Source organism: Cucumis sativus, chromosome 5, assembly GCF_000004075.3.
Source record: "Cucumis sativus cultivar 9930 chromosome 5, Cucumber_9930_V3, whole genome shotgun sequence".
Classification (NCBI taxonomy): domain Eukaryota; kingdom Viridiplantae; phylum Streptophyta; class Magnoliopsida; order Cucurbitales; family Cucurbitaceae; genus Cucumis; species Cucumis sativus.
The window spans coordinates 19,159,379-19,176,051 of record NC_026659.2 but is presented as its reverse complement, the minus strand read 5'-3'; the positions used below and the strand labels follow the sequence as shown (position 1 = coordinate 19,176,051).

The window sequence follows — 16,673 nt, the reverse complement described above, 5'->3', positions numbered from 1 at the left end:
ACCATAAACCTCTGCTCCACCACCGGTAACACATCAAGAATGTCTATATAAAAGTTCTGCACACTTTACAATTTTTCACCTGCATTGTTGTACATTATATAAAAGTTCTGCACACTTTACAATTTTCCAAGATAATGAAATAAAAATTGCATACCAAAAAACAAAAATGGTCTTCATTCCATTATATAAAACTATTTATGTACATAGTTTGGAACATATACAATTCCTTCAAAAGTTGAAACTGAAAGTCAATACATGGGATTGTTGGTCCATAATTGAAATGCCAATTGTTTTCTAAAATATGACATGTTTTCTTGACATAATGTAGCTACATCTAAACCAGAAGCTTCATATTCGAAATACTTAATTGTAAATACACCACAATCACTATTGTTGCGTTGAAGTGGAATGGAGTCGACAATGACAAGTGGCCAAGGTTCCTTGTGTGTTGATGATCCGCCTCTCCTAACAAAGAATCCAGTAGCATCGAGCAAATTTGGCACCATCTCTTGAATTGGCTCTAATATGCTTCTCATATCTTCGGCACTCGTCAGCGACGGAAGCGAATCCCATACCTTAACTTGACAACGTACCAAGTCCAAGCATAATAGAATCCAATGATTGCCATGGATATTGAATGGAGAGTAAATGTAATCAACATTCACCCAAGGATCTTGACAGTCTTGTTTTGATCCGACAACATAGTCAACCAACCGATACTCCTCCTTCCAGTGAAATGGTCGATTCTCTTTAATACATTCTTGGTATTCAGGCCACTTCGCAACTAATAGTCGCTGGAAGGAAAAAAAAACACACATGCATGTATACAATGAGACAATAAGACAAATATCAAAAGCAAACTCAGTACATAAAGTATGGTTGCGAGTACAAACCATGAATAGTGTGTCTACAGTTGTGAAGTTTTGAGCAGTAGGTATCATGGCTGTCTTAATGTTGAAGCGAATGAGAAGAAACAGTGCATCCAAATGCTAATAGAAACAAAATAAAGCATTTAATTCGGTTATGCGATCAAACCAACTTCTTGAAGGTACTAAGTGCTCTAAAACTGTAAATAAGAAATAATGAGAAAAGTTCTAACCTCATCCGCCAACCACCGACGACACATGAACAAGTCTCTGAAAAACTCCTTCGATTTTTTCCCGTGAAAAGTTTCACGCACCTCATCTTAGACTTCCACTTCTTCTTTTTCTTACTCTTTTTGCAGTCATTGTCATCATTACTAGCTTCTCCTGGTCGTTTTGAATCACCATTCTTTCTCAGAAACGGTGTTATATGGATGAGTTTTCTCAACAAGTTCCCCTGAAGACATTCTTAGATGCTCCTCCTCTTCAGGCATCATCTCAATTACCACGTTAATTAAGAACTACAAAGTGGAAATGTAGTTAGTTAGTCAAAACATAAAGGAACAAAGTCATGCATTCGGTAAGTTACTGTTTGTTGATACTTACCATTGGTGAGTCAAACACCTGCCTCTGTAGGACATGAGACTTCGGCGATAGTTCGCACACCCACCTCAGCATTCGTGGTATTGCATCGTTGCTTACTTTATGTACACCACATTCAGTGATGGTTGGTATAGACTCATATGCCCAAACCTATTCCATGTTCAACAAAACAAGTTTAGCAAGTGTCCCAAGATATATGTATATATAAATATGTGCATAGGAAGTAAAGTAACATACCTGTAACGCCTGCGGAAATCCCATGACAGTATATTTTGTCTTAGTTGATTTATTCTTTCCCTTGGCATGTTGCATGTCCAAGGCTCGTTTTAAGGCAGAAAGTGTACGTCCAAAAACCAACCCTCCCCAATCGTAATTGTTAAATGTGGTCCAATCATCTGCAATCCTAAATAAAGTTCGGTCCACTTTCGTCCGCCTATCTTTTCCTAACAATGACATCTCTATAAAGTAAACTAGAGCTAATTTAACTATGTCATCGTCATCGTCATCCCCCTCGTATTCCACAAATGTGTCCTCTAAGTCACTTATATAAATACACTTTTTTTGTTCGAAGAACTTCTCCAACAACCTACTATTCCCAACCAAATCAATAGGCTCTGGTTGAGAACTCCATAGACCCGTCATCATATTAAATTCTCTCCTTCCAAAACTGCACACGACTTCTCCTATCTTGAAACTTATGTGATCAACCCTTTCATCTTCCACCTCTCTTAACAATAAGTAGTGGATGAGCGGCCCATTAAAGATTATATTCAGATCCAAAAAGTGGCCGAACTTTGTATTTCTAAATAAGGTTAATTGATCCGGTTTCAATTTAGCCTTTATTGTACGTGTACTGTTTTCTAAATGTGCTAAACTACTTACTATAGACTGAAAATGATGAGCAGGGTCAATCTTGTACATGGGACCGTTAGTTGATGTCGAAGCCATACTGAGACCTGCATAAAAAAAAAAAACTAATTAAATATAATTGCATAAGAGACTTACTTAACATGGATGCACTAGCATCTTGGGACTTCTACTCAAAATTTTGGAAGGTGAGAGATAGGTGCTGATAGGTGAGAGATGATGAAAAACTTCAAGGCAAAGTTGCTAAGTCTAATAGAATTGCTAACCCTATAGCCTTAACACCTAGTAGACTAGCTAAACATGCATTCTAAACCGTTTAGGAAGTTTACACTCTTATATTGGGACTTCTACTCAAAATTTTGGAAGGTGAGAGATAGGTGCTGATAGGTGAGAGATGATGGAAAACTTCAAGGCAAAGTTGCTAAGTCTAATACAATTGCTAACCCTATAGCCTTAACACCTAGTAGACTAGCTAAACATGCATTCTAAACCGTTTAGGAAGTTTACACTCTTATATTGGGACTTCTACTCAAAATTTTGGAAGGTGAGAGATAGGTGCTGATAGGTGAGAGATGATGGAAAACTTCAAGGCAAAGTTGCTAAGTCTAATACAATTGCTAACCCTATAGCCTTAACACCTAGAAGACTAGCTAAACATGCATTCTAAACGGTTTAGGAAGTTAACACTCTTATATTGGGACTTCTACTCAAAATTTTGGAAGGTGAGAGATAGGTGCTGATAGGTGAGAGATGATGGAAAACTTCAAGGCAAAGTTGCTAAGTCTAATACAATTGCTAACCCTATAGCCTTAACACCTAGTAGACTAGCTAAACATGCATTCTAAACCGTTTAGGAAGTTTACACTCTTATATTGGGACTTCTACTCAAAATTTTGGAAGGTGAGAGATAGGTGCTGATAGGTGAGAGATGATGGAAAACTTCAAGGCAAAGTTGCTAAGTCTAATACAATTGCTAACCCTATAGCCTTAACACCTAGTAGACTAGCTAAACATGCATTCTAAACCGTTTAGGAAGTTTACACTCTTATATTGGGACTTCTACTCAAAATTTTGGAAGGTGAGAGATAGGTGCTGATAGGTGAGAGATGATGGAAAACTTCAAGGCAAAGTTGCTAAGTCTAATACAATTGCTAACCCTATAGCCTTAACACCTAGTAGACTAGCTAAACATGCATTCTAAACGGTTTAGGAAGTTAACACTCTTATATTGGGACTTCTACTCAAAATTTTGGAAGGTGAGAGATAGGTGCTGATAGGTGAGAGATGATGGAAAACTTCAAGGCAAAGTTGCTAAGTCTAATACAATTGCTAACCCTATAGCCTTAACACCTAGTAGACTAGCTAAACATGCATTCTAAACCGTTTAGGAAGTTTACACTCTTATATTGGGACTTCTACTCAAAATTTTGGAAGGTGAGAGATAGGTGCTGATAGGTGAGAGATGATGGAAAACTTCAAGGCAAAGTTGCTAAGTCTAATACAATTGCTAACCCTATAGCCTTAACACCTAGTAGACTAGCTAAACATGCATTCTAAACCGTTTAGGAAGTTTACACTCTTATATTGGGACTTCTACTCAAAATTTTGGAAGGTGAGAGATAGGTGCTGATAGGTGAGAGATGATGGAAAACTTCAAGGCAAAGTTGCTAAGTCTAATACAATTGCTAACCCTATAGCCTTAACACCTAGTAGACTAGCTAAACATGCATTCTAAACGGTTTAGGAAGTTAACACTCTTATATTGGGACTTCTACTCAAAATTTTGGAAGGTGAGAGATAGGTGCTGATAGGTGAGAGATGATGGAAAACTTCAAGGCAAAGTTGCTAAGTCTAATACAATTGCTAACCCTATAGCCTTAACACCTAGTAGACTAGCTAAACATGCATTCTAAACCGTTTAGGAAGTTTACACTCTTATATTGGGACTTCTACTCAAAATTTTGGAAGGTGAGAGATAGGTGCTGATAGGTGAGAGATGATGGAAAACTTCAAGGCAAAGTTGCTAAGTCTAATACAATTGCTAACCCTATAGCCTTAACACCTAGTAGACTAGCTAAACATGCATTCTAAACGGTTTAGGAAGTTTACACTCTTATATTGGGACTTCTACTCAAAATTTTGGAAGGTGAGAGATAGGTGCTGATAGGTGAGAGATGATGGAAAACTTCAAGGCAAAGGAAATGGTCTTTCAACAATGCAGCTTATGATAATGTCTTTAGAATACAATATTTAGAATGCATGTTTAGCACATATCTATTGTACTGGTAACTTTGCAGAGTTTATATGGGATACCAAATATATGTTCGAATTCAAGTTCTAAACTCCAAGGTATGGTTTTTCTATTATTACAGTACATTGCAAAGGAAATGGTTTTTCTTCCTAAAAACAGAATGGCTCCCACGGTTCTCTATGTCTGTGTGCATATGACATGCATTTCTTCTCCAAAATGTGCCAAAAACAAAAAACTCACATCTTAACAGACAACTTAAACAAACAAGATGGAATACTGTAATAATAAATAAGCTACAACAGACTAACTCTAAAAAAAAAACTGAGATTTTATTACTCACTTGACTTCAAAGATGATGGATACGGCACTGCCAATGTAGAGGAGTGGATAAGAAATGGAGAGGTCCGGTGAAAACAAACCTGAAATCGAAATGGATGGAAGTGGAGAAGCGTCCGCCGGAGATGAAGTCGAAATGGAGACCCGTGCAGAAGAAATGGAGACGTTCGGTGAACAAGTTGAAATCGGAAAATATAGCGGAGAGTCGTGAAGAAGAAATGGATGGAAGTGGAGAAGAAATGGACGGAAGAGAAAAACGTTCACCGGAGGCGGGAGAGAGTTGAAGAGGGTAACTGCAGACGCGGGAGAGTTCAAATGCGAGTTTACGTTTTTCTTTTGAACGGCCTTCTGTCTTCGGGTTGAAGAAAAGGAAAAAGAAGAAAAGAGGAAGGAAAATAAAAGAGGGTATTTTCGTCATTTCACCTCCAATTTATCCTAAATCTCAACTTTTCTACAATCAATCCTAAAACTCTATTTCTACCCCATTTTTGGCCTATTTTTGTCAATTCCCCAATTGAAATCATGGGAGAGTCTACACTTTATTGGAGCTATATGATTAGCCAAGAAAAGAAAAATAAAATGTTTGAGTGGAGCATTGGAAGTTCTAAGTTCTAACCCCTCACCTCCAAATTAACTTGAAGCTTATATTTATCGTCTAGTTTCAACCGGAGCCCGGAACCGTAGCACCGGCCGGATTCTTTTCTCATATGTGTGTTTGATGGAAACCGCCGGCGCCCGCAACCACACTTCTTATCCAAAGCGGAAGCGCGACGAGGTAGCAACCAATGGAACTGACAATATCGACTTAGCTCTCCTCGAAGCCGTCGAGAAGTCCCAAAAGGCAGTCGAGGTATTGGACCTTCGAACAGTGAAGAAGCTCTCTCTCGCCTTCGAACGCCGACTCAGGGACAACACCGAAGCTCGCCTCAAGTATCCCGACCAACCCGACCGCTTTGCCGATTCTGAAGTCGAACTCCACGAAGAGATTCAGAAGCTTAAAGTGCTCGCCGCCGGTCCCGATCTTTACCCTGACATCGTCAAACTTGGTGTCATTTCGTCTGTTGTTGACCTACTCTCGCATAGTAATACTGATATTGCTATTGACGCAGTCCAGTTGATCCAGGATTTGACTGACGAGGACGTTCTTGAGGACAACGATGAGCCTGCTCGCGTATTAGTTGATGCGCTGATTGAGAACAATGTTCTTGATTTGCTGGTGCAGAACTTGCATCGATTGTCGGAGACGGACCCGGATGAAATGGCTGCCGTTTACAATACCCTAGCGACTATTGAGAATTTGATTGAAGTGAAACCGTTAGTTGCGGAGTTGGTCTGTGAACGCACGAAGCTACTGAAATGGTTGCTGGGGAAGATTAAGGTAAGGGATTTTGATAGCAATAAGCAATATGCTTCGGAGATACTGGCGATACTTTTACAGAATAGTACGGTGAATCAGAGGAGGCTTGGACAGATGAATGGGGTTGATGTTGTTCTTCAAGCGGTTGCAATGTACAAGTCCAAGGACCCCAAGAGCCCTGATGAAGCTGAAATGGTGGAGAATTTGTTTGATTCTTTGTGTTGTTTGTTGATGCCACTGGAGAACAAGGAAAGATTTGTGAAAGCTGAGGGCGTGGAATTGATGATAATTATTATGAAACAGAAGAAATCCGCCTATGGGTCAGCTATAAGGGCTCTTGATTTTGCCATGACAAATTACCCGCCTGCTTGTGAACGCTTTGTTGATGTTTTGGGGTTAAAGACCGCCTTTGCTGCCTTTATGGGTAAGGTAGGGCAAATTTCATAACTTTCTCTACTCCTTGTATTTTATTGTTTTTCTCATTCTGCAGTATTGAATGTAGTTTAGAGTTGAATTCTGATTGTCAAAGAGTAACAGAGTGATTTAAAGTAAAAACTTGAATGTGTGACAATCAATTATGGTTCTGGGATAATATGGAAGCATAAGTCTGATTGGAAAGCAGGTCCATGGTGCAATATGATATTTAGGTTGTTTATTTATCTATTCCTTTGCTAGTAGCTTTCGTACTTCTGAAAGGAGAGAAAGACAGATCAATCACTCCGTTCTTATCAAAAAGAGATTTGAATTTTCTCTTTGATGGAATCTTATCTGTTAAAATATAATTGGAAATGGCATATGATATGTGAATGAACTAGAGAAGGTCCTGAATTTATCAGGTTTTTAGTGAGGCTGCTATTTTTGGTTGGTTGTGATCTGGAAATTGGAAAATAAGTCCTTTTTTATTAGTTTATTTAGCAGTTCAGGCTGCAGTGTGATTAAATTGAAGGAAAACGAAGCCGTTTGTTCCTATCCCTTTTCTTTACTTTAAAATCTTTTAAACCCTCTTATTCCACTACAATGGGATCATATTCATTGATTGGGACAGAATTGGTCGAGCTCCTGCTAATCCTCTTGAATCATAAGTTTTTCAAGAAAAAGCAGGTTTTAATGGGGAACTTATTGGCTAAAGAAAATTCAAAACAAATATGGATGGTTTGTTTAAGTTTCTACCTTGTCTTGTGGACGGAGAAGTTAAAGAAGTCTAGCAGATCCTTTTAGAGTAAAGTTAGCTTGTAACTGTCTTTTAGGGAATGTTTGATAAATGCTTAGGAAACTTTTGCCCTAGCAACGCGACGCAAGTGATGGTAAGGCAAGAGTTGAAAAGTTCAAGAGGATGTAGACTCAGGCATAAAGATGTAGAGATACTTTGTATTGGTTGTGAATGAAAGTCGGGGGGAAAAGAACCTCAGGGTCAAAAGTGATGTGTTCTTTTAGGTGGAGGAGACAACCTATGTGTTATCTTTTGGAAATTTTGCTAAAACTTGTGACACTTATTTTTTCTGCCTTTGAGTGGGCTGAATTCTCCTTTGTCTATAGTTTTGGGATTCTGTTACCTTCTCACTGACTGGGAATGATTGGATGTTGTCTCTCTACTCTCGCTTTTGTGTAACTTTTTGTTGTTCATGGAAGGAGGGATTCTCATCTCACATTTTCTTCCAATTCTTCCTTCTTTGAAGCTTCTCTAATCTGGAGAAGGGATTTGTAAGCATACTGGAGGAGGTTTTGCTTTTCTTCCCTTCAAGGAGAAGGATGATTATTCAATGGGGAAGACTTGCTTCTTCACGATTATTTGGGGGATTTTGCATGAATGAAATGTACATTTTAGAGGTGTAGAGAGGTATAGGGGGAGTTGTGGGAGGTTATTAGGTTCAGTGTTGTCTCTTATGCACCTTAGTGTCCAAGGCTTTTTGTAATTATCAATCAGGTTCTATGCTCGTGCACGATCTTTCATTTCTCTTGATGAAAGCTCCATTTCTTATTAAAAAAAGAGAACAATGCATTGTTCCCATTCTCAATCTAGCTGTCTTACTATGGAAATAGGTTTTGATGCAAAATGTGCACTTGGCATATAAATCTTTTATTAATATATTTTGCTGTGATATTGTTCCCAAATTTGAATTTCCAATCACTTCTTTGATGATGTTTACTTTACATGATAACTTTGTAGATCCCTTTGAATAAGAAAAACAAGAAAGAACGTTATCAAGAGGAGTTGGAAGAACGTATCGTGTCTCTTATTGCATCGTTATTTGGTAAGCAGGCAAGTGAAATTGTATATATATTCTTTACATTCTGTTTATTTAACAAAATGTTGCACCTTTCTGGATGTCACCAAGATACTCGTTCAAGTTATATGATATTCGTTCAAACTTCTAGTATTGTATTTGAACACTATTGAGTTTGGGGTTGAAAAGGTCGGTTGTTCCTTAATCCTTAGCATTGAGTTTGTAAATTATTATTGTATGAAAGAGGGAGAAATGGTCAGTTAGGACTGTACAACTTAAACAGATTTACAATGACAATAATTTAACAACTTGGCTTTCTGCATACATAGGATGCAATTTACTTGGGGCAAAAGAAAAACAGTGATTGCTGCCTTTTGTTCCTTTGTCTTGCAAAGTGCTTGGCCGGCTTGGTAAACCTGCCTTCTAATAAAAATACTGATACTAAAACTGACGGGGTAAATGGAAAAGAAATATTTCCTGGTGGAAGGGCAGTAGAAGAGCAATAAAGCACAAGTTTTTTTAGTACTGCTCAATCATGTATTTAGTGCTCGAGAAACAATTAGCACATTGTATATTCATCTAAAAAAACCACAATACAGGGCTTTATCTCTTTGGGGGACAATTTGAGGGCTTTATCTTTTTGGGATCTCGTTTGTGAGAAGATTCAGAAGAGGTTGGTGGTCTGGAAGAAAGGGTTTTTCTCTAAAGCGGGGAGATTATCTTTAGACCTGTTTTGAGTGGAATTCCTATATATTATTCGTTCTTTAGGATTCCTAGTTCGGTTTGTAAAGGTATTGAGAAGTACATGAGAGATTTTCTGTGGGAGGGGGTCGACAAAGGTCATGGGTCCCATTTGGTGAGTTGGGAGGTGGTGGGGTGTTCTATTAATCAACAGGGGCTAGAGATTGCCATTCTTAGAATTCATAATAGAGCGTTGCTGGCTAGGTGGCTCTAGCGTTTCTCTCTTGAAACTGATTCTTTATGGAATAGGATGATTGTGAGTAAACATGGCACCCATCCCTTTGAATGGCCTTCGAAAGGGGTTAAAAGGCACACACTTGTCCCTAGAAGGATATTTCCTTTGAGCTTTTCACTTTCTCTCGGTTCACTCGTTGTTTTGTGGGGGATGGTAAGGATACATATTTTTGGGAGGATCACTGGGTGGGGGAGAGTTCTCTTTGTTCTTTATTTTGTTGATCTCTATCATTTATCTTCGTTCAGAAACAGGTGGTTTTAGATTGCCTGGTTAGTTTGGAGAATCCTGGTCCTTTTCCTTTGGGTTCTGTCGTAATTTGACCAATAGGGAAGCGCCGAAGGTGACCTCTTTTCTTTCCTTGCTTGAGGGGTGTATTTTTAGGGAGGGGAGAAGGGATGCCTGTGTTTGGAACCCTAATCCTAGTAGAGGTTTCACGAGTAAGTCCTTTTTTTGTGTTTTGTTAGATTCGTCTCCTTAATTTGTGTCAGTTTTTGATGTGGTCTAGAGGACGAAGGTTCCCAAGAAAGCTAGGTTCTTTATTTGGCAAGTCGTACTTGAGTGTGTTAACACTGTGGATAGGGCTTGTTAGGAAGAAGACTTTACTTGTCAGCCTTTTTTCCTGTATGCCTTGCTAGAAGGTAGAGGAAGATCTTGATCATCTTTTTTGGAACTGCTAGTATGCGAGGGCTCTGTGGAGCTCTTTCCTGTAGGAGTTGGGTGTTAATATTGCTGGCTCTAGGAGTGTTAGAGCGATGATCGAGGAGTTTCTCCTCCATCTGCCCTTTAATGATAAAGGGAGCTTTCTTTGGGTGGCTAGGGTGTGTGCTATTAGTTGGGACATATGGGCGAGATGAATGAGCAGATTTTTAGGGGTGAGGACTAAGGAGAGGGAGCATAGTGAGATTTGGTCTTTGGGTAGATTTCATGTTTCCCTTTGGGCTTCAACTTCAAAGCTTTTTTATAATTATTCTATAGGTGACATCTTACTTAAGGTCCCCCTTCTACTAGTTGGGGTGTTTCGGTGGGCCGGTTTTTTTGTTTGCCTGTGTATTATTTCATTTTTTCCTCAATGAAAGCTGTTTATTTTATCAAAAAAAAAAAAAAAAAACCACAAGAACAGCCCAGGGTAGGAAATTGAGGAACCTTACAAAACTAAACAAGAGCCTCCAATTGTTAATGATCATAAGAAGGCTATAACAAGAAAGAGTCGGTGTGATTTGTGCACCACCAATGCACAAAGTGGTTGTATGGTGAACAATAGCCCAAAATATGGTTGGCATTGTTTCTTTTGTTCTATTTATTTTATTTTTTTTAATGTTCTCAAAGTGCGGTTATACTTTTAAGCTCTTTACTTGTAGGTGCTCATCACTTAGCACGATAATATGTTTCTCTTACAAGTGCTGGTTGTATTCTAGTTTACATTTTTTTTTTCAATTGTTGGTCACAAGCATGGAAATACCCTGCTTTATTTCCTGTTTCATCTAGGTGTTCTCCTATTCTTAGTTTCAACTAATGTTCCCGACCTTTTCAGGTGGTATTTTGAGGGGCACCAGGAAGGAAAGGTTATTGAGTAAATTTGTTGAAAATGAGTGTGAAAAGATTGACCGGCTGATGGAACTCTTCTTAAGGTGGGTTCACCTTCACTTCTATTCTGTTGGTATTCCTACTGTTCAGAGATGAAGTCCTTTATTTATTTCCTTTGACGAGTGAGATTCTGGAATGATTAAGTTATTGTTTTATTTTTATAGATATTCTGATAGAGTCAAAGTGGAGATGGAGCGGCTAAACCAGATTGAACTCGAAGATTTAGAGGTTTCTTATGATATATATTTTTTTAGTCTCTTGCAGTTTAGAAATTAGTTTGTGTGCTAAGATGACCTAAAATTGCAGATGGATGAAGAAGAAAAGTACAACCGTAAATTAGAATCTGGACTTTACACCCTTCAGGTTTGTCTTCATGTTTCGTTACTATGAGAGCTTCTTACTTGATGGACTTTGATGGTCGGTGCACACATTAATGATTGGTTATTGTAACAAGAGATGGGGAATGTCTCAGTGCCTGTGGTCATTGTTATGAGTTGTTTCACTTGATATTTTGCTGTATAAGCAGGGTATTGTCTCCTTCAGAAAGCTTTTATATTCATCAAATATTATGACAGCTTGTTTGTTAAGTAGCATATAACAACAATTTTTAAGAATTTTGATCAGGTAGCTTGTAATTCTTTCTTTCGTTTCGGGTTGTTGTCGCCTGACCATACAACATTTGGGTGTCAAAGAAACTTGTAGGAAATTAATTACTAGGTAGGTGACCACCATAGATTAAAATACATGATCTCTTAGTTAGTTATTGAGATTGTGTCTCCTTTTTTACCACTAGGTCAATCCATGATCGCATAAGTAGCTTGTAATATTAAGATTGTTGTGCAACTATTTATGGATCTATGATTGTTAGGGAGCTATTTCATTAGAAACAAGCTACCCTTGAAAATAATGCAAGAGAAAGTAAGGATAAAGCCAACCATGTTTTCGTAGATAATACAGATCAACTGTATGATATCTTCTCCATGATACAGTTTTTAAGAACTTCCAGACTGCTCTATAATCTGAAGTTTACACCAGCATTATCCTTGGGCCCAATATTTCATAACATCTATTTATTAAACTTTATTTTGTGATTATTTTTCTTTATTGATAACCGGGAATTGGAGCTTTGCTCTCCTATACCCCGGTCCGCCCAAGGCCTGAACTGGTAGGTATCAAGGGTTTTCTATATTAAGCCCACTTGATTTGAATTTGGGTCCTCTAAGCTTGTATGACAAAGAGGCCTCAAGCCCTTGCTAACAGGATGCCCCTTGGAGGCTAATGTTTGTTTTATTTGACTACCTAGAGTTTAAAAATTTTAGCGTTTCTTCCTTTGGCATTGAAATCTTTTATTGGCCAAATATCACATGCAAGTTTTATGATTTTGTTTTAGGCTTCAAAGCATTTTGTTCTTTCTGATTGTAGTTTTTATCTTTGTTATCAAAGTTCTATTGACCAAAAAAAGAAAAGACCGAAAACATTTAAGTACTTTGTGGAGATGAAGCAAAGTCTATGGAGGTATATCATTCATATTTCAGCATTAATTAAAGTATATAGTCTTAGTTGGTCCCCCTTCTGTTAGTTGGGGTGTTTTGGTGGGCTGGTTTTTTTTTATGCCCTTGTATTCTTCCTTCTTTCTCAATGAAACCTGTTTGATTCATTAAAAAAAATGATAATGTTCATTATCTAATAAAGTTTTTATTGATAAAAAAAGAAAAGAAAAGTAGTCTAGCATAAATTTCATGTCCATTAGCTAAGCAAAATTCAAGTTGAAAGTTGGAGGGAAATTTGAAATTCATTTAAAGGTGGGAGATGTGAGTAGTTTAGAAGATAAATATGGTCTAATAGAATATTTAAAAAAATTTAAAGTTCTTTACATTATTAATCATTTTCAGCACTCAATAGGGGTATAACATCAATCCTTGTTCTTGCAGTTAATTGCTGTTATTTTGGGACATCTATGGTGCTCTGAGTAAGTGTTTCATCCAACTACATTGATGATGCTCTCATTTGATGTTTTTTTATATTTCTTTCCCTTGAGAAAAAAATTGAAATGTCTTGAACAGTGGTTTCTTGTTTTCAATTCCTTCTTTTTTATGTGAATAATAAAAAAAAAACGGGGAAAAAAGAAATGAGAACATAACCTAAAGGTCTCTTTTTGAGATTATGCCTTATTTGATTGTCTTGATTTGCTTGTTTCTCTTGCAGACACTCTCAAATGAGAGCAAGAATTGAATTATTACTCAAGCAACAAAAACTCACTAGGCAGGACATCAAGAACATTCTTCAGGTATGCCTCTCACTTGGCCTTTTCTTAAATCTCCAATTATATATTTTATATATTTTTTTCTTGAGAGGGGAACACTTCTCTTTTATTAATAAAAATGAGACAAGAGCTCATAGTACAAGAGAATTATACAATGAGCTAAAGAACCTAAGAATTAGTAGCACTTGGACATCTCAACCAGGTTGACACTCCCTTAGCATCTTCCATTTGTTAAGAGCGGTAAAGTAAAGTAGACACTGAGTTATGTGGAAATCTGAGTACCAAGAGAAAAACCGCGATTGACTTTCTTATTAATTTATCATATTAACAAAAGATACAAGAGGGAAGATAAATAGGTTACAACTTATGGTAAGAAAAGGAAAGGATATTAGACTGCATATTTCCTTGGGCCAAGCCCACTAATTCTAACACTCCCCTCAAGTTGGAATGTAGATATCAATTAGACCCAACTTGCTAACACAAAAGTCATTCTGTCTGAGAAGCTCCTTGGTGAGAACATCAGCAACTTGTTGGTTGAGGGCATATGCTACCATTGCCCATGCTTTCTTTACTGAAGTGTCGATCAATCTCTACACTTTACTTCTATCATGTTGAACTGGATTGTTGGCAATGCTAATAGCTGCCTTGTTACCACAAAATAGTTTTATCAACACCACAATTCTAATGAAAATCAGACAACTCTATGGAGCCAAATTTCCTCACATATTCCCAAACTCATAACCCTGTACTCAGCCTCAACACTGCTTTTGGCTACAACTCTTTGCTTCGTACTTCTCCAAATTACAAGATTGCCCCCATGATCCTACTGATTGAACAATTAATACTTTTAGCAGTTCCCGCTTGTTTTCATCTTAGCAAAGATTCAGCAAGGATGGTTGTTCTCTTAGCGTTCCCTCCACTCATCTCAAATCTTATTGTGGGCATCATAATTTAGTTTTTGGCATTTCAGTTGCATTTGGCTTCTTCGTTTCATCTTCTCTCATTGGGCGCAAGAATGGTTTCCTCTTGTCAAAGAATTTAATTTTACTTTGCAGTTTGTTGTTTTGAAAATTGTTAGCAAGTTTTCTCGGGCTCGAGATAGTTTTTGTCTCCGATTGGTGTTCCATCTACTTTCTTTTCGAAGCTATTAGTGTGCAATTCTTCCATAGAAATTGGCTTCTTATTGAAAGAGCATTGTTCTGCTGGGTTATTCTATCTTTTTTGGTTTGAGTTATAGAGGATGTTTGTATCGTCCGTTATTTTGATTGTCCTTTTAGTCATTTTTCTCCTTATTGCTTTTAGTATATTACTCTTGTACTTTGACCATTAGTTCCATTTATTATCATTAATAAAGAGGCTCGTTTGTGTTTCAAAAAACAAAACAAGGATTCTGGAGCTTCAAAGTCAGTGTCAGTTCCCTCTCTACTAGAAAGTTATGTCAAATTGTGGCAGTTGAACTTCCTATATATATAAACGAAAAAGAACTTGTTTATTACTTAATTATTAATTGTTACTTCATCATGTGTGGTGAGAGAGAATTCAAACAAGAAAATGTTTTTTTTTGTTTTTTTTGTTTTTTGTTTTGTTTTAAATGATGTGAAGTAATAAATTATTTTTGTGAATGAAAGGAGTATCATGACAATATTGGAGATCTGGATGGACCAGAGGAGAAGGAAAAAACACAAGGGAAAATTCAGAAGTTCATCTCAGCTCTTTGATTCTTAACTTACCTTCTTTTGTGGTTTAGCTCTTTTTTCTTTTCTATCACAGTATTCTATTTGCATACAACTTCCTTAAGCCATTGTTGGTTTGTATGCACTAAACTGTTGTCGTCAACAACACATTTTCCTGCATATGAAATTAGGTTCACTGTATGCTAATTTTCCTTTTTCTTCTTTTACTCTATATCAACTTTTAACTGTGGGCAATGGTGGATATTGTAAGGGGCTGGGAGCATGTGGCCTCCTCACATTATCGGTTTCGGTTTTTGTACTTTAATACTGATTTTGTAGTGTTAGATTACGATATATACTAAATTTAGCTTCATTTTGCCTAAATTTTGCTTCTCTTGTACTGGCTGTACTCTCGTTTGTTTGTGAGTTTAAATCTTGTCTACTACAATTATTTTTACAAAATAACTTTTATTTCAAATATCAATAATTTTCTTTTCTCAAATATCAAATTTTTTCTTAAATTTTCACAAAATAGATTTTATTTCAAACATCAACCATTTTCTTTTCTCAAATATCAATAACTTTCAAAAAAAATTTATTCAAAACATCAATAATCTTATTTTCTCAAATCAATAATTTTCTTTTCTCAAATATTAATATTTTTTTTCTTCAAATATCAAATTTCTTCTTTAATTTCAATAATTTTTTTAAAAGAAGATATTTTTTTTTAAAAAATCATCTAAAATAAAATCCTAACTTATTTTATAACCTTTCATTGGTTATCTAACAAAAATTTTAAAAACAATGTAACAAATTAGAAATTTTTCCTTAAAATACATTATTCTTTTTGTTTCTTTTGTTTCTTGATGCAAACTTTAAGTTTACATATTTGAAACTTTTTTTGTCTTTCTTTATTACTATAGATGTAGTGAATGTTATTGAAGATATTTTTTAAATATTTGTTAGTGTGTCCGATGACTCTTACATAGAATTTTTGGATCCGACTGTAAAAGAAAAAAAAAAAAAACTAAACCTACCACCTTAGAATAAAAGGTCATATTAATTGTTGGAAGCTCACTTTTAATTTGAACTTTGAATTGGTGAGGTTGGAGATGAAGAAAATAAAACAATAAATGATGAAGGTTGGAAAACTAAATGGAAGCATGATTGAAAATATTTAATGTGTCGTGTATGACACGTCCCTATGCCTTTAACAACAGGGGATGGGTTTACTATCCAAACCTTTAATTTTTGCCCTCTGTGTACACTTATCTTTTTAATGTAAATTTTACATTTTTTAAACAAAATTTTTAAGTTTCTCATTATAAGCTTATTTCTTTCCATTTCTTACTTTCATGTGACTATTTCTTAGGTAAAATAGTTAAATGTTTTTCAAATTTCAAAAATAAAAATAAAAAATTTAAAAGTTGTCTTTTTTTTTTTATATAGTTTTCAAAAAATTGACTTATTTATAGACTTAATTTTAAAAAAATAGTTATAAAAGAAGATCTTAGCTTTTGTTTGTTTTCTTTTAATGACCACAATTGACATCACATTCATTTCTAAATTTCTTCTTTCATTGTCTTTTTTTCACCAATAATTTTAAAAAACAAAGTCAAGTTTTAAAAACTAAAAAAATTATTTTCAAGTTTTTGAAACGTAGTTAAGAACTCAA

The 16,673-nt window shown here is 36.2% G+C and overlaps 3 protein-coding genes across 4 annotated transcripts; 1 reads left to right on the top strand and 2 right to left on the bottom strand.

Moving 5' to 3' along the window:
- Nucleotides 1–146: 146 nt before the first annotated feature.
- LOC116404011 (ubiquitin-like-specific protease ESD4) lies at nt 147–1,230 on the bottom strand. The gene is made up of 3 exons (XM_031886156.1): nt 1,100–1,230; nt 894–989; nt 147–794 (listed from the first exon to the last, which is right to left on the bottom strand). The coding sequence occupies exons 1-3, from the start codon at nt 1,124–1,126 to the stop codon at nt 249–251; spliced, it is 669 nt and encodes a 222-aa protein (XP_031742016.1). The 5' UTR covers nt 1,127–1,230; the 3' UTR covers nt 147–248.
- A 19-nt stretch (nt 1,231–1,249) lies between these two features.
- On the bottom strand, nt 1,250–5,180 carry LOC116403931 (the record flags this gene model as incomplete). The annotated part of the gene is made up of 4 exons (XM_031885876.1): nt 1,250–1,384; nt 1,470–1,616; nt 1,704–2,422; nt 4,925–5,180. Coding segments are annotated over 4 exons (1,242 nt in total), but the record flags the coding sequence as incomplete, so codon positions are not given.
- Nucleotides 5,181–5,493: 313 nt separating this feature from the next.
- Nucleotides 5,494–15,382, top strand: LOC101211337 (beta-catenin-like protein 1). 2 transcript variants are annotated; one of them, XM_004140244.3, is made up of 8 exons: nt 5,498–6,706; nt 8,445–8,529; nt 11,010–11,106; nt 11,227–11,290; nt 11,369–11,425; nt 12,994–13,031; nt 13,268–13,349; nt 14,954–15,382. In XM_004140244.3, the coding sequence occupies exons 1-8, from the start codon at nt 5,639–5,641 to the stop codon at nt 15,041–15,043; spliced, it is 1,581 nt and encodes a 526-aa protein (XP_004140292.1). In that variant the 5' UTR covers nt 5,498–5,638; the 3' UTR covers nt 15,044–15,382. The 2 variants fall into 2 exon arrangements, with proteins under 2 accessions (XP_031742015.1, XP_004140292.1); XM_031886155.1 differs by lacking the exons at nt 12,994–13,031; nt 13,268–13,349; nt 14,954–15,382 and adding an exon at nt 12,506–12,909 and having other exon boundaries at nt 5,494–6,706.
- The last annotated feature ends 1,291 nt before the right edge of the window (nt 15,383–16,673 follow it).

Coding starts and splice junctions, on each gene's coding strand:
- LOC116404011 (XM_031886156.1), bottom strand. CDS start 1,126: ATGTGTCGTCGGTGGTTGGCGGATGAG. Junction 990..1,099: donor GTCGGTGGTTGGCGGATGAG/GTTAGAACTTTT, acceptor TGTTTCTATTAG/CATTTGGATGCACTGTTTCT. Junction 795..893: donor CTGTAGACACACTATTCATG/GTTTGTACTCGC, acceptor TTTTCCTTCCAG/CGACTATTAGTTGCGAAGTG.
- LOC101211337 (XM_004140244.3), top strand. CDS start 5,639: ATGGAAACCGCCGGCGCCCGCAACCACACTTCTTATCCAAAGCGGAAG. Junction 8,530..11,009: donor TCTTATTGCATCGTTATTTG/GTAAGCAGGCAA, acceptor CGACCTTTTCAG/GTGGTATTTTGAGGGGCACC. Junction 13,032..13,267: donor GGACATCTATGGTGCTCTGA/GTAAGTGTTTCA, acceptor TTTCTCTTGCAG/ACACTCTCAAATGAGAGCAA.